General features: G+C 43.2%; 1 protein-coding gene across 1 annotated transcript in view; it reads right to left on the reverse strand.

Annotated features, from left to right (window-relative positions):
- Window positions 1–15,788, reverse strand: part of CCND2 (cyclin D2) — a 56,015-nt gene extending 40,227 nt beyond the window's left edge. Inside the window, exons 1-3 of the mRNA XM_039501758.1 lie at window positions 15,097–15,788; window positions 13,419–13,634; window positions 10,384–10,543 (exon numbers count right to left, since the gene is read on the reverse strand). Of these exons, the coding sequence (XP_039357692.1) occupies window positions 10,384–10,543; window positions 13,419–13,634; window positions 15,097–15,291 (571 nt within the window). The 5' untranslated portion in view covers window positions 15,292–15,788. The remainder of the gene's footprint in view (window positions 1–10,383; window positions 10,544–13,418; window positions 13,635–15,096) is intronic.
- Window positions 15,789–17,934: the final 2,146 nt, after the last annotated feature.

Genomic DNA, 17,934 nt, shown 5'->3' on the forward strand with positions numbered 1-17,934 from the left:
TGACTCTGGCATCCCCCACATCCCCAGCTCCCCCACATCCTATGCACCCCGCACATCCCCACCCCCACACTGAGCACCAAACGGGAGCCCCTGCACCACCACCCCCCACATTCCCACCTGCACCCCTCACACCACATGGGAGCTGCCCAGGTAAGTGCCCCCACACCCAAACCTCCTGCCCCAACCCTGAGCCCCCTCCCTCATTCTAGCTCCTGGCCAGACCCTTCACCCCCAGCCCTGTGCTCAGTCCACTCCAACTCTCAGCTCAGTGCAGAGAGAGGAAGAGAATGGGCCAGAACCAGGGAGAAGGTAGGTACCCACTGTATGTGGGCAGGGCCGGGACCCCAGACCGGCACTGGGCTGAGCGGGTCCGGCAGCCGGGATCCCGGCTGGCAGGAGCTGGAGGATGGAACCCCTGAGCAGCAGTGGGCTGAGCCGCTCAGCCCACTGCCGGTCTGGGGTCCCGGCCACCAGCCCCACACAGCCCGCTGCTGGTCTGGGGTTCTGGCTGCCAGACCCTTCCCAGCTGGGGTCCCAGCCACAGGCCCCACTCAGCCCACTGCCGGCCTAGGTGAACAGAACCCCAGACCAGCAGCGGGCTGAGTGGGTCGGTGGCGTAAGATCAACATTTTAATTTAATTTTAAATGAAGCTTCTTAAACATTTTGAAAACCTTGTTTATTTTACAATACAACACTAGTTTAGTTATATAATATATAGACTTGTAGAGAGAGACCTTCTAAAAACATTAAAATGTATGACCGGCACACGAAACCTTAAATTAGAGTGAATAAATGAAGACTCGGCACACCACTTCTGGAAGGTTGCCGACCCCTGATCTAGTCCATTGAGTACATTGGAGATGCTCCTGATTTATTCCAGTGTAAATGAGAGAAGAATCAGGCCCAATCAGGCTCGTAAAGAGGATATTAAAACACGATAAAGAACACGGGACAAATTCTGATATTAAGCAGATCAGTGCAAATCCAACGTAACTCCACTGAAGTCAGTGGGGTTAGCCTAGATTTACATTGGTGTAATCTAGGATAAGAATCTAGCCCTAACTTTTAAATTACCAAATTATGTCATTACTACCTATAAAAATAGCAGGCAGCTGATGTCTGTAATGTAGTGTATCCCTCCCTTCCTCCTTTTTGAGGAAGCCATAGTGCTATAAACAAAGAAATCAAATCCTCTCCCTGAAAATCAAGTCAAATACCATTAGACATCTGACTTGTACCCAGAGAAGCAGAGATTCAGAATTAAGAATGAAACTCTGTCCTTCGCTCGCCCTCCCTGCAGTGCCAATAGTAGGTATTGCAGGAGCCCTCCAACCATGGGATATCACACATACTGTGCCCTATGTTTAGGCACAATGGGCTAAGTGAAGGGTGGAATCCCAGTCTTCACTCTGAATTTCCTTGCCTCCTAGGGGTTTACATCAGGCCCGTCACGTTATTTGAATGTAGTTTTTCTCATGGTTTATTTTATATCTATGAATTATGTACTCCCAGAAACTCTCCTCCTAGGAAGCTGAATAAAGAGCCACAGTGCCCCTGCCAACTAGCACTGCTGTAGGTCTGCTTCCACGTGTGGTCACATGAGAACATTTCTATGCCCAATAACCTTGTTAGTTCCCTTAATGTCATTCATAATGCAAATGAGACAGCTCGCAAATGGCCAGAGGCCCAGAGCGACTAAAGCTCAGCATCCAGAAAGTCTTACATTGCTTCTAGCTCTACGCTAACTTCCCTCCATAACAAGCACCATAAACTTGGCTATCAAAGCTACACATGCCCAGTCTTTGTTGTACAACAGGCAGCGATTTGTATCACTGGCTTCTATTTTTAGCATATTAATTAACTACTGCAACTGGTAAGGCAAGTGTCTCCAACTGGAGAGTGTGGCGCCATTGTCTGAAGTCATCACCTCATCTCGCGCTATTGAAAATCATGGCAGTGACCTTCCTGCTGATATGAATTTAACCTGACATGCCCACAAAGGAATGGGGGGCGGTGCACCAATTTTGTGCACATGGTTCTCCACATCACCCGGGACCCTATTAGTGTGGAAATAGCTCATTCAAAGAAAAGAAACCACATTGTGCTGGGCCACCTAGAGGGTTGAATAGAAAAGGCTGACGAAAGGAGCAGACAGCAGAATAAAGGCTGTAATTAACATATTTCCATATTCAAGCAAAGCAATAACTACGTGAAATGTTTGTCAAGGTGCAACCAAAACATAAATATTAAGCACCATATCTGCAGGGACGCAGGACCGCTCTCCAAGCCCCTCACATTCCGTCAAGAGATTTAAAACAAGCTTTTTGTACAACGTTATATTCAACTACACCCCTCCCTCCTCCTCCTACAAATGATACTGAGCCAAATCCTGACATCCTTTACTCAGTTTTTACCCAGGCAAAACGCCCATTGGGGTCAAGTCAATAGTACTTCCTTGGAGGAAAAAAGGTAAAATAAAAGGAGTAAGGACTTCAACATTTGGCCTGAAGAATATACAGGAATGTTTTAATTGCTTGGTCGAGATGCTGACGATAGCCATATAGTGGGAATCCTATGAAAGCATTCCCTGTGTGGTACCCACGTCAATGCTATGAGCCAAATTCTTCTGTCAGCTGTAGGTGTGGCTCTCATGGAACCTAGTGGGAATCTATCACATGCATCAAGGGAAGAATTTGGCCCTAAATCTTCATAATGATTTATGTGATTGCAAAGCAAAGTACAAAAGAGGTTTAATGATGGCAAGGGCAGTATTTTGAAGTGCTACAATATGTCTGAATAGCAAAAAAGTACACCTCTACCTTGATATAACGCTGTCCTTGGGAGCCAAAAAATCTTACCGCGTTACAGGTGAAACTGTGTTATATTGAACTTGCTTTGATCCACCGGAGTGCGCAGGTCCCCCCCTCCCCCCCCGGAGCACTGCTTTACGGTGTTATATCTGAATTCGTGTTATATCAGGTGGCGTTATATCGAGGTAGCGGTGTATAAAGAAAAGAAGCAGATTATAAGAAACCAAAAATGGTTTCACTTTCTATTCCCACCCAGGCAAAACCTACATGGAGTCCTATTCTATCTATCATCAATGTATATAGCATCTTATTCCTTTAAAAACTATGAGTCTGATCCTGCAAGATGCTATTGACTTTTGTGGGAACTATCAGAGCACAGCACCTTGTAGAATCAGGGATGCAGAGCTATTCTGCTGACTCAATTGGCATCCAGGCCCCTTGGACCTCATTACCAACCTAGGAAAATGAAAGGTTGAAAGTCTCTCTGAAGCAACAGGGAACTAGGGGCTGGAACAGAAAGATCCTGCAAGTCTGAACAATATTCAGTACATACGTGCACATTGTGTCAGGAGCAACGTGGGAACCATACCTACTTACAATTACCTTTTGTGAGTGTCCTGGTTTCAGCTTTTTAATAAGGTAGAGTTCATTTCTAGGATATAGTAAAGAATTTTTTCTCAGTGTTACAAATGAAGAGACTGCAGTTCCTATCCTGATGTAGGTAGAATTCCCACTGAAGTCAGTGGAAGTTTTACCTACAACAGGACTACAGAATCAGGTCAGCAATCTATACACTTTGAAAATTGTATTTGCTCCCCAAAACATAAATGGGCTAAATGAATCCATCATGAAACTCCGCCCAGCCAATACTGTAACCCCAGAGACATACGTGGCCCAATATTTTAAAAAGGAATTTTGGAGGAAACGAGAGGAGGAGTCTAAATAGTATGTTTAATTGTTCCAGGTTCTGATCCAACTTCAGTTGGACAGTATGTATATTGCTTTATTTATTATGCATACATGTTGTGAACTCTACTGTGTTCGTCAGTACGTTTCTTACTTTCTTGTTTCTACTAGACATAGCAGTTATTTTTTCCATGTTAACTGCTTTGTTTTTAAACAGCAAAACCAGCCCATTTTTTAGCATTTTTTAGAAATAACACACTAGAACCAGGTACGGCCAAACAAAAGGCTATTAAGCAAACATGACACCGATTTAAGTGCTTCAATACTATGTGTCGATAGGATGGACAGAGACCAAATTCTATTTGCCTTGAAGAGTCCCAGTGACTTCAGTCACTGATCACATGAATAAGACAAATTAGATATGACCCTATATTGGCTCTGATCAGCGCTCCCCAAGGAAAGTCTGACAGAATATTCAAGCACCCTGAATACTAATGTTTGGAGTTAGTAGCACCACCTTTCACAGAAAATAAATGGGGAAAAGTATGTTTAACATGATCCAAGTAACCATGTATTATATGGCAGCTTAATAGAACATGCTACTTAGCAGACCATGAGCTCTGTTTTGTGGATAGTTATTCTCCTTATTAATGTGAGAAGAATGGCAGATGTGTTGTGATCGGTGCAGTCTTAATGACAGCTGAACACCGATCGATCCAGGTGATACAGATGATTAATATTATTTATTGTGTTGTGGTAGCAGTAAGGAACCCCAATCAAGGATCGAGACCCACCTTCTGTTAGACCCCGTACAAATGAAAAATCTAACAGTCAGATCCGTAATTGGTGAAAGCCAGAGCAGACTCACTGAAGTCAATAGAATTATGCCAGTTTACGCCAGTGGAGGGTCTGGTACAAAGGGTATGCAGCAGAAGGATCCAGTCCTTCACTTCCCCTCAGGCATCTTCCCAGTAACAAGTCCAGCAACTCAGGTTCGGAGCTGCAGGGAGTGGATTTGCCCCTAAATGCCACACTATGCCTCTGTATTAATTGTATTGACCAAGATATGAAAACATTATTGTATACTCAATCAACTGCAACACTGTTAGTGCTGGCTACAGTTGTGGGGAGTGGGAAAGGATTCCATATGTGGTGATATTCTATCTGCTGCTTCTTATCTGATTCTTCAGATGTAGTTATACCATATTTGGAGCCTGATCCTGTGCCTCAATGAAGCCAGTGGCAAAACATTACAGCAGTAGGATTGAGCCTTCGTTTTGCTGTGAAGCCTGACATATTGCTCAATATGTCACCTTCACCTGAATTATCAAAAACCCTTCTTTTGTGTCCCAACAGCGCTGAATGGCTATGCCTCTTTCAGGCCCCATTATACCAGAAATAATCATGTAACCATGGCCACTTCACCCTGTATGCTTTTTTCAAAAGATTAATACCTGCAGCAAAGTATTTATTGTATCATTGTTTTTTCCACTGATTTTAGAAAATCCAGGCTGCTGTTGAGAGTTACTGCATAGCACCATGTATTCTCTTTTGGAGGGACAGTGTTGAGCACAATGGCCCTCAAAACAGGCAGAAAGAGGGAAGGATGGGTGAAGACTGAACATAGCAGGGGTGCCCAGGGCATGTCCTGAGGCACAGATTTGGCCCTCCGAGCTTTAAACTACTCTCTCACAATAGAACCACCAAGCCAAGTTCTCTTCATTGTGATCTGGGGTTCATGACTCAGCGCTCGGCATGTCCAAAGCCTGGTCTGGCCACCTCCACTTTCATCCAAATATCTGTTTACCTGGAAGTCTTGTAGTAAATGTTATGTCCTGCCTCTGATAGGTGAACATAACATAAGGTGGGAGCCAGCAATCTGGACTCTGACAGACCTGAAAGAAGGGGGAACAAATGGAGATTTCAAGTCAACGAAATGCTGACTGTTCCTCTGTCCAGCCGCAGTCTGGGATGTCCAGCACACAGCTCTAAAACTAATGCATCTACTTACTCCTCAAGGAGTCATTCTCAGGCTTGCAGTGTGGTATCCCCAAGCAGGCAGGGCAACACAAGTGAAAGAACAACTCCAAACTGAACTAGGGAGCCCGCAAAGGTGAAAGGATAAGCAATGATCTGGTTCCCCTCTGTGGAGGGAGCGTCTGGACACAGCAATCTGGCGTCTATAAAAATGTAAAGGACCACTGAAGAAGGAAAGTATAGACATGACAGGAAGTGATAAAGGGACAGAAAAGGATTTAAGCAGAGGCAGGGTAAGGATGAACTCTGTGTTCAGGAGGTGGTGATAGGCAGATTTAAAGACAAGAAAGACTTGGAAGGGAAATGAAAGTTTGGGGTCAGGGATGACCCTGAGATTTCTGATCTCAATTTTCAGGCTAAGGTCTAGGTTACAGAGGGTGTGACCTGAGTCAGAGAGGAGGAACAAAGAGAGCTTTTTATGCTCAAGATGAGCTCCGGTTTTTCAAATCATTCAGTAGCAGGATGCTAAGGGGCAGCTAGCAGCAAACAGAGGGATGTGTTCTTATGTCTGCTGCACTCATGTAAATCAAGAATAAAGCCACAGACTTCATGGAGACACTCTGGATTTACGTCCATGCAACTGGTTTCAGAAACTGTCCCCAGAGTCAAGACAGACAAATAGATGGGAGTCAAGAAAATGAAGGACTGAGTTAAGGGGAAATACAGAAATGGGTGTCATCTATAATATTACTATTTAACCCTAGGAGGGAAAAGTTAGACAGCAAAGGGGGCCGAGTTCCTCTCCATAAGAACGGCTATACTGGGTCAGGTCAGCTGTCCATCGATCTAGCCCAGTATCCTGTCTTCTGAGAGTGGCCAATGCCAGATGCTTTTAGGAGAAGGCAGAGAACAGGGCAATTATCAAGTGATCTATCCCTTGTCATCCAACCCCAGCATCTGGCAATCTGAGGCTTAGGGACACCCTGAACATGGGGTTGCATCACTGACCATTATGTCTAAGTGATTCCCCTAATCACCCATCACAATCCAACACTCCACCAGCGTCCACCCAGCACTCCCATCCAAAACTAGCAATGGTTGCTTGCTGTGACTCCAATCCCTTTGCTGACACAAAGGATTATGGGACTGTGAACAGGATAAGAGATCACAGCTCGTTTGGTGGTCACGGGTGGAGAAAACTTGAAAACCTCTGATATAAAGGTTCCACCAGAAATGAAAAAGGAGTAGTTAGAGAGCTAGGATTCAAATTAGAGGAAGAAAGTGCAGGAGACACCAGTTTCTTACATGAGACACTCAAGAGGAGAAAGTGATTGATAGTAAAGAAAACTGCACGGGGGTCAAACAGGAAGTGAAAAGATCCACGGTCAATGGCAAGGTCATTAACCACCCACAAAGGGTCAATTTTGGTAGTGGGAAAAGGTCAAAAGCCAGGCAAAAAGTGGCTAGGGAAGTTGTACTGGGAGAAATGGTCATAGCTTGGAGGAGGCCACCGTGCTCAGAAAGGGCAAATGGCGATATAAAAGAGCAGATTTTACCTGAACTGAGTAAGATGTTTTGTGTGAGAAAGAGAAAAGAAATCAAGTGACGATGGAGTGGTTAATGATAGCTATGAAGTAAAGGGAAAGAAAAGGTGACAACGACTGGAGTTGGAAGGAAGTCCAACAAGAAGGGACTTTTCTTCACAGACAAGAACAATAATGCTTTTGAGGAGAGAAGTGGAGAAGGGGAATTATAACAAAAATGTGGCATTTACTGTAAAACAAATAATAAATTACACAGCAATGCCAGATTGCTAGTAAATCAAGGGGGAATGAGGCCCCCAATCTTGAAACTGCAGTGAGGTTATATACACCTTTTTGATTCCTGAAAAGCGAATGTAATCATTTCCTCAAAACAAATTGTGGCGAACAGGATGGGAAGAAAAGAAGATATTCCATTGTCCACAGCCAGCCCCATCAGTGACAATCCACGGACTCTTAGATTATATACAATACACTGGGCTTTCCATATCTTCTGATGGACAAGGAGCTCTGAACTGCTGTCTCTTCAGGCTCAAGCCAAGGGAATTGAATTCATGAACAGAATCCATGTACAAAAGAACACAGGTAGTGTGGGAGGAGATACAAGATGGAGGAAGGTGCAAACTGGTCATTGGCTGAGTAAAGGATATAGTTATATATATTGATAGTTGCTTGGGGGGAAATGGAGTCAACAGACAGAGAAATCATTGAAAGAGAATGGAGAGGTACCCAGGCTTTGGGACACTGGTTCACAAACTACAGTTGATGGCCCTCCAAAGATCTGCAGTATGAATAATTTTGAGAAATAGGGAATTGGAGACTGAAGCCTGGAAGGGGAGGAGGGTCATTTCTCTGTCACAAAGTGGCCTGATGAATGAAAAAGCTGGAGAACCTCTGCTTTAGTGGATGAGTGCACCAAAGCAAAGGCAGGAATAGGCTGGTTTGAGAAGAACAAAATCTGAAGTGCCGAAGGATTGATCTCTGACAGCAAGACCAAAGCTAGAGCAAGGGTGTTGTAACTTCTGGATGAATGGGTAGGAGAGCCTGTGAAACACCAAGAACTTCCAGAAGAAAAAAGAAGTCAGAGATGTTAGGATTAACCCCCTAATGCTTACACTAGAAGAGGTGAAGCCAGTATATACATAACAACTGATAAATCCTGAAGGAAAGGGTTCATTAGGCCAAAACTGGCTGATAAATTACCAAGAGTGATCCTGCAGTCATAAACCAATACTCCCATTGAATTCAATGGAGTCTTGCCCGAAAAAAGGGTCTGATGGCTGTGGAAGAAGGTCAAAAAGGTGTTTAAAAAAAAAAAGGGATGGGTAGTTGTGAGTTGAGACTTAGGTCTTGTGAACACTTAAAACTGAAGCTGACATAGCTACAGTGCTCAGGGGTGTGAAAAATGCCAACCGGACCCCGCTTTAGATGCACTGGTATCAATGGAAGAATGCTTCCATCAACCGAGCTACTGTCGCTTGGGGAGATGGCATTCCAACAGCAATGGAAAAACCCTTCTGCCAGTGTAGGCTGCACTCACAGTACGGGGATATACCGGCATAACTGCTATATAGCAAGGCTGCTATAGTCCCCACAATGTAGACACAGCATAAGGAAAGCTGAAGTCTAGATTTGACAATGTCAGCCATGGGTCTGTCACATATGAATAGACACGTGTGTGTGTGTGTGTGTGTGTGTGCACACGCGTGTGTTAGATGTGTGTGTATTAATCTCAATGGTTAAAAAGTTAATCAAATTTAAAGAATATATATAGTCCATAAAATTAGTATTTAAAGATTAAAAGGGGTAAAAATCTGTCTGGGCATTGGTCCTGCTTTGAACAGGGGGTTGGACTAGATGACCTCCTGAGGTCCCTTCCAACCCTGATATTCTATGATTAAAATCTGTACAAGTAGGAAAACTAGCCTACTGTGCAAAAGACAGTTATCAACTCTCAAATACCATTAAATAATAGTAACTATTTATATTATGGTAGCACCTCAGCCCCCCAGTCTAGACTCTACTCTGCTACATGCTGCACAAGTTCATAGGTAGAAATAGTCCCTGTTCCAAAAAGCACCATACATTTCTGCCTGTAACATGATTGATTGTCAGTGAACAGTAATTCTGCCACCTCCTCAGAGGACTAATGATTAGACCTATTGTAAACAACTGTATCTGAATCAACAACAGCATGATGCAGAATTTTATAGGGATGCTGTTAAGTAGTTTAAGGCTCAATTGCTAGGTTTTATTTTTTAAAGAAGGATTTTTACATAAATTAAAATGCGTTGAAAAATTAAATAAATAAATGTAAAGACTAAATTAGATTTAATTATTTAAACATTTCCATAGTGTATGGAAACCCAAACACAGGAGAAGCAGAAAATATGACTGTCCATAAACACAAAGTGAAAATGACTGCTGAGTTTCTTGGTTAACTTTGGAGTAAAGTAAAAAAAGTGTTTGTTTGTTTTTTAAAAGTGTCACAGACACAAAGCAAACTTGATGTTGTTTCCATTCTTTCTCCTTCCATAATCTAGTGGTATCACAAATAAGACATATGTTTACATATGTTTGGCAGTGTCATTGTAACATACATATTTGGCAATTTAAAACAAAAAATGCTCTCCTCATCTCATCTTTTTCCTTATGATACTAAAGAATGAAGTGCCTATAATAATATATGAAAACATTCAGATAACACGAGACTTCATAAAGAATCTGTCAACATTCCATCGCAGCTTCTGATATTTTTGGATGTACCATATCTGTCCTCAGAAACCACCTTTATGACCCATTAAAAAATGAACAGATAAAGCAGAAAAATCAAAGGTTCTGATCCAGCATCTACTGAAGTTAATGGCAAAATTTCCATTGACTTAAATGAGAGATGGCTACCATCAGGTCACAATGATTTAACTCATTATTGCTGTTCTCCAGTGCAAGAATTCTGCATTAGCAAACATATGATTGATCTCAAAGCCTTATCCTGCAACCCTTATGTGAATAGTCCCATCGGCTTCAATGGGCCTTCCCATGTGAGCTAGGGATGTAGGACAGGGCCCTTTGTATCACCACAGGCTGCAATCTATCTTTCTAAGACCACTAAAAGCAGGAAGCAGTGACCCGAAACACCTTGTCTTACCTGTGGCACAAAGGGCAATAAATGTTTGTGCATGCTTCCGGATCAAAAGCAACTTGTCTGTAGGTAGAGGCAGTTTTCTTAGAATGTGTTCAATGAAATCATGTGGCGTCACTGCTGCAAGATTCCACTTCAACTTTCCCAGCACCACCAGCTCCCACTCCTGAAGGAAGAAAACAAAAAGAAAAATCATAGGCAAGCCTGACGAAAAAGAACAAAAAGCTTATACTCATTTTACTGATTGTAATTATATCACTGCTAAATTGGTTTTGCTTAACCCTTTTTTCAATACACCTCTGATGCTTTGAAGTTGTTGACTTTGCTTTTCCTTCATTTTTTTCCTTCACTGGAAATGTCAAGCTACACTGAAAATAATGAGGCCTGGCAGCTCCTGCCAAGATTTTACTTTTTTTGTATCCAGTGTTGAATGCCCACCCAGAAAGTTTAGCCTGCAATTAGATATTGCCAGGTCACTGTGGTCCTTCCCTAGTAACTTATTTTAAATGGCTAGAGTGCTTAATTTATAGCCATTTAAAGCCCAGTGGATAACTAGGCACACAAATAAGTAAAACGTACATTTTCTTTTTCCACTGAGAAAATTAGCCCCACAGAACTTTCTCTACAACTGTTTTAGAGATGTCCTTTGCTTCAAACTGTACTTCACGTACGCCACGGCATGTTTTGCAGAAGGGAAATGCATATGACACATTCAAGAAGACGACTGTAAGACATCTGACAATGTACTGCATAGGACCCAATCCTGCATTCTTTGCACACACAAAACTTCCCGAGAAGTCACAAGAAGTTTTTGGGTGCACAAGGAATGACGGTTCAGGCCCTTAAAGTGTGGGTATACTTCAAAAAGCAGTTACATATAAAAATGTCACCTTTTCATGCAACAGATCTGCTCCTTGGGTGCCTTCAGAGCCATGTTTCCTTCCTTTAGTCTCTAAAATAAGTTTTTCATACATTTTACTGCTATTAGTCCTACAGAGCCATCATAGGTCAGAGAGAGGGAGCTGGATTCCACTCCGCTTCATGCATCATCAGAATTATTAACTACATTCCATTTATAGACTCTTTAATCTCAAGGATGCATGAGCCTGCAGAAAGCCAGCAGCACTCTCAGAGCCCAGCTTGAGTTTGTAGGGCTGGCAATTGGAAAAAAAACATCTTTTTTACTTGTGAACTTAGTAGATCTGAACTGGCATCTGTGAGAGACAATAAACATGGAACCCCACAACGGCATTTTTACAGTCACTTTTCAGAGTAGAACCCTACTTTAATAGATAACAGCTGTACCAGAAATATTGCTATTGGGATAATATAGAACCCTTCAAAAGCTGGAAATCTTCTACTAAAATATTTCCATAAGGGTGACCTGAAACCAGGCCTGCATAATTTCTCAAGAAAAACCATAAAATATTTTAATAAAATGACAATTACATTCATTACGGACTGATCTTTCTAACACTACCAGACACAAGCCCCAATTCAGGAAAGTATCTTTATTCAGCAAAGCACTTAAGCATGTGTTTAACTTTAAGCACATGTTTAACTCCCCCTGAAATAAAAAAATGTTAAGCATGTGCTTAAGCGCTTTCCTGAAGTGAGGCCACAGTGTTTATTGCCATAGGTAGTACCACTGGTGGAACTATTAACAGTGTATTAAGCACAGCAGCATTTGGGGGGCAAGGCCCTTCCTTTTAGATTGATTTTGCAACCTTTCCACAGATGGAACTCCACTGGCTTCAATGGGTGTTTCACATAAGAAGCACTTGTATGAATTCAGGGCCAGATTCTACAAATTAGGATCTGCGAGGACAGAAATATTTGATTGAAATATGCACTCTTATAAACTAATAATACTTAGCACTTACATAGTACTTTATATCTTAAAAGTGCTTTGCAAATATTATTTCATCAGAAATCATTTAAATAACTTTTTTCAGCTCTCTCACCTTAGGATCTGATCCTGAACTCCTCACTGAGGAGACCCTAATTTACAATTACACTTAACAGAGCTGAATTTTGATAAATTTCACCCTTATTGAGTTAACACTGGGAACTACATTTACAAAAAAGGCACAAATGCCACCCATGATTTTCTAAGTTATAAATGTATCACTTGTACCGGCAATTTGTTAATTTCACAGTATGAAGCACTCCATCCTACTCTCACTAGAGTCAATGGTAATAGTCCCATTGACTTCAACAGGAGCAGGATTCAACCATAAATGAAAGAAATTTAAAAACAAGACTTACTGCATCAATATGAAAAAAGTTTGAAAGCAAATTTTCCAAAGGGTGATAAAAATCCTCCATGAATATTTATTTTATTTGGTACGTAACCTGAATAAAACCAAGTGACATAACATGGTTTTTTTTTAAAAGTCCCTCATATTGCAGACAGCTCCTTTAAAACTGAAAGCAGAAAAGAAACTACAAACAGAAGAGATTCTGGCAATGCTTCAAAAATGAGGTAATTTCCAATTGTGCATGTCTGACACTGGATGGCAGTGCAGCACCAGAGCACCAGAAAGAAAGCACCTTTACAAAGAACCCATCTCAGAAAGTTTCTTGCCCATTTAAACACATGTACATATATGTATGTGCATGCTATCAAAAAGAGATCTTCTGCTAACTATCTATAAATCCCTTAAAAAACAAAAACAGTAACCAAAACCTTCAGATGATCTCCGAAGGCATTTGCTAACCATTGTGTTAAATAAATAAATAGGAAAAGGACAAGAATATTAAATATTAGGCAATTATATACAGTACATTCAAAATGAATGGGGAGATCTCCCCCTCAAACAATCATGCTATTTTCATACAGGAAACTTATCTTGATCACTTTCTATCAGTGCATGAAAATCTTTAACACCTTCAACTTTTCAAATATTGTTTAAACAATTATAAATGGGCAGGGAAATGTATCATTTGCTGGGCTCTGGAAGGAGGGGGGAGGTTGTCAGCACAAGAGCTGATGGTGGAGGGGGAGAGGGGCACACTGGAGGTAGAGTGGGGCTGCTTACCAGCAGCTCTTGGGGTTTGATGGAATTGTCCGTATATATGCAAAGTTTCTCTGCAGTGAGGGGGATTGTCTCTTTCAGCTTGGAGGCCAAGAACATGCAAACTGCCCCCAGCAGCTGCAGATGGCACTTTCTGGTGGGCACCACAGCTAAAAATCTGTCCAAGTAATTCATGGCTAGGGGGAAAACCTCTTCTTCACACTTCTGCTCTTCACAGACCTGCAGTCAAGGAGTGGGGGTGGGGAGGAAAGCGAGAGAGACAAGAAAATGAGCGATCACATGAAATTTACCAATGGTTCTAAATGATTTTTGTTTGTTTTTGTTTTGTTGCGGGGAGCTAGATTGGGGGGAGGGAGCGATCTCTGGAGCGGCTGGGAAGGCTGTCAATCGGCTTTCACATTCCTTTGGTTCATTCACTAAGAAATGAATTAAGTCACAGTGTGGGAGCCGAAAGCCCATCGAGCAGCAGCAGCAACAGCAGCAGCAGCCGCCGCCTCAGACTTTGCGACCCAATTTTTTCTTCTTCTTTTTTTTTTTTTTTTTTGCCCTTTTTGGATTTCGTCATATTTTCAAAAAATAAATAAAAATATCTACACCGCCCCGTGGGCCCCTGTTTTTGGAGCGATGGCATCCCCAGGCGCCCCCCTATCATTCCCGACAATTGTAAAAATTCCCCAGGGGGGTGTTCTCCCAGCCCTGGGCCCGCGAGTCGGCAAGGGGGGGAGGTGGGGTGGGAAGAGCCTGTATCCTCAGCAGCAGAGAATGGTTTCAAAAAATGATCAAAAATCCAGCCCAGGGGGGAAAGGGGCAAATTTCACATGAAAATCAAGAGGAAGGTCTGGGCTTCCCAGCCTGGGGGGGGTGGGCGGGGAGGGGTCCCCCCAAAGCGAGATCTTAAGGGGAAATGATGGGGGCCAGCGCAAGGCTGCAAAGCCTGGAGGGCTCTGGGCCCACAGCCGCCCTTGCAGGGGAAGTATTGGGGAGAGGGAGGGATTCCCCGGCTCCCCGGGCTCCCCAGCAGCCTCCCCTCAAGCTGGGGGCCAGCCGTGGTGAGAAGGGGGTGCATTTCAGATCCCTTCTTTTTGGGGTGGGGGTGGCTCAGCGCTTCTAAGCAGAGTTGCATGCAAAGCAACATGGCGAAAAATGGCACGTCCTGAGCACTGCATACGTGGGCACAGAAATACTTGTTGGGCAAAAATCGGGGTGGGGGGGTCGGTCACCCCTTGTTTTTTGCACGGCATCTGGGGCAGCTCCCCTCGCCATAAAAGCCTCCCTCGAGCAGATCCAGTAGCCTGGGGGAAGAGGAGGGTTTTCTTGTCCTTGTTTTGCAAATGACTTTTGCAACTTTCCTTCGCCCCCATTTTGCACCCCTCTTTGCAAAGCAGCAGCCCCGGAAGGGCAGTTTTCTTCACAGGTTCACACTCAAACGACCGAGACACAATCATTTCACATCCCCTTCTGCCTCCCCCCCCCCACCCCGACAAGGAAAGCACTGAATGAATTAGCAAAAACCATGATCTGGGGGGAAACGCTGCAAGAAAAGAAGGGACAAAACAAACTCAGGAGAGCTTGCAGCCACCACCCCTGTGCAAAGGAACCCCCTAAAATCCCGAACTAGGGGCAAAGAAGGGAGACAGACCGAGGCGGGGGGGGGGGCTCTGCCTCTCCATTTAATACAAACCTCCAACATCCAGGTCGCCACCATCCTCCTCATAAAGGGCTGGATGTCCTTCTGGACGCATTTGAAATAGGAACATTGGGGCAGATACCTCTCTTCTATGGTTAACAAATTGTGCAAAACGCGGTCATCATAGAGCAAGTTCGGGTCGGGCAGAGCTCTCCGCATGGGATCCACCTCGCAGCACAGCAGCTCCATGTTTCCAAAGAGATCTCCCTCTTTCTCGGATGGAAAAGTTTTTTGGGGGGAGGAGGAGGGGGCAAAGGAGGAGGGGTGAGTGGGTGGGAGGCAGACTGCAGGGCTTTCCAGCTCCCTCCTGCTTCCTTGAAAGTTCTCTCTCCTCTCTCTCGCGCTCTTGATTTCTAGCCTAAAGTTGAAGCAAAAGTGACGCAACTCACTAGGGCAGGCAGTTCTCTCGCTTGTTATTATGGAGAACAGCAGCTGGTCAGATGTAACATCAAACGCGTTGTTTTCCCCCTCTATAAGCTAACAAGGAACCAGGAGGCCCTTGTATAGGGCACACACAAAATGACAGCTTCTCTTTTTCTTCGTTACAGCGACCAAACAAAATCGTTCCAGACTTTCTGCTGCACCGGGCAATCTGGATCCATATACCTTTTTTTTTCCTCTTAGTTTTTTAATTGCTTATTGCAAGAACAGAACCGAGTGGCTCACCGAATATGAGCCTAGTTTTGTGTGTGTTAACCATGATATTTCCTTGCTCACTGGAGATCCTCCTGCTTCTTCCAGATTAAACAGAAGCTTTCGGATACCCCTTTCCCCACACACACATTCTCTCCCCCTCTTCTCCCCCCCCCCCCGCCGCCCCCAATCCTCCTGACCTGCAACCAGGAGGAAAACTTTGCTTGCCAGCGAAAGACTAAAGGCAAAACAGAGACCGTACAAAAGAAGATTCCAAGGCTGTGTGCTTGCTGATGCTTGTATATTTTGCAGTATTTTCACGCTGCTGTTTGGGGAGATCTAGCAGTGGCCATAATGCAACTTCCTCGAATATGTCGATGCATTTCTGACTAACAGCCAGAACTGTGTTAGCACTGCATGGTCACACTGATATAGCTTTCTAGGAAATATAATGGGGGTGGGGGAGCAGGAGGGCGGATTTGTCCCGCACTTGCTCTGTGACTTTCACCCTTCAGCACTGCATTTTTTCCTGCATCAGTTATTCTTAATGCTCCCCTTTATATTGTATATTTTTTAAAAAATTGCACTTGGCAATAAATGTGATTTCCATCATGCTTGATTTGCTATGAGGATCATTCATGCTCTTGCTTTTTTTGCATCTATTATTTGAACCATGGAGTTTAACTTTTATTCTGTTTTTTTTTTAACCTTTTACAGCACACCTCAGTTCATTGCCACTCCTCTGTGCCTCCCAGCCTATGCAAGGCAGCATTTTGTGAAGTGTGTCAAGTTTGTTAAGTCTCTGTTGCAGCCTTGCTGGAACCAGAGAAGAACCGTATGCTCCTAAAGATGGGTTTGCATGAAAAGTAAGATGGCAAGGCAGAAAATAAAGAGGGGTGTGTGGCTAGCATACCTCCTAATCACCCCTTCCGTCCCCCCAGTAAAATGAAGGTGAAGTGGAGGGAAAGAAAATATCACTTTAAAAGTGTGAGTTCAGAGTTTGGGGAGCTGCTTCCCCTCCCTCTATTTGCATAGCCAATAGCTCTGGGGCTTTTGCTGCTGCGCGCTGATTGTTACTGGGCAGATTATATTTTAAGGAAGAAGCATTCCTCACTACATCAAAAGAAACCAAGGAGGGGGAAGGGGGTGGGGAAGACACACACACACAACCTTCTGACCTTATCAACTGAGGAAAATCAGTATCCGGTCTACTGTAAAAAAATTAATCAAAGATCAAAGATAAAAATTGCTAATTGGAAATTAGCAATCACCCCCAAAACCGAAAACAAACCAAAGAAAAAAACCCACCCACCCACAACCCTCAAATTGCAGTTCAAAACGAAACAGTATGTACTGAGGATGAAACTGCCTTGGTTTAGCTGCATGAGGAATAAAGTCACATTTAAAAACAAAACTTTCCCAAACTGAGTAGATATTTTAGTCAGTGATGTGCAATGTTTGTTTAACTACCAAAAAGACAATCTGGACCTTTTTACAGCACCTTTGATACTTGCTAATGAGTGGAGCCATCTTAATGAGGTATACACTATTCCTATTATCTTTCATCAAAAGGCATCTACCTCCTGCCTCCCAAAAAGCAAAGAACCACACGTGATTTCAAATCCATGCGCCATACGAACTATGGTGTAAATCATTTTTAGCGTCTTATCACGTCATTGTCTGGGAGCTTATCAGTAAAAGTCCGCAATAGAAAGCACTGGAAACGTATCTATTTTGCAAATTTTGTATTTTATTACGGCATTTGGGGAAAGGAAGGCGGGAATCCCTCACCCATGCATATAAATTGAGATCTATGCTACTCAATGAAAGGCTCTTAGACTTTATCTTCCCCTATTCATTTCCCTTCCTATTGCCTGACAGCTCCTGTAAAATGGGGAGTGCGTTGTGTCAATGAACTCCCCCCCCCCAAATCTTAGTGAATTTATAAGCTCCAAACCCAGTAATTGTGATTATTTATTATTATTTTCAAGGAAAAGGGAGAGTGATATAATATCCTATTGGCACAAGCTAATTGACAAAAGTTTCTAAGTTTTAAAAGTTGATAGATATCTAGTTGGATTGGATATAAATTAATACTATGTTGTCAGAAAGCAGGATTCTTGTAACAGAGAGATAAATATGCAGGAACCTCCACCTTCAACGACCCCAATCATCAAGGGGAATAAACTAAGTGATCAT

This window comes from Mauremys reevesii, linkage group 1, assembly GCF_016161935.1.
Source record: "Mauremys reevesii isolate NIE-2019 linkage group 1, ASM1616193v1, whole genome shotgun sequence".
NCBI classification, from domain to species: domain Eukaryota; kingdom Metazoa; phylum Chordata; order Testudines; family Geoemydidae; genus Mauremys; species Mauremys reevesii.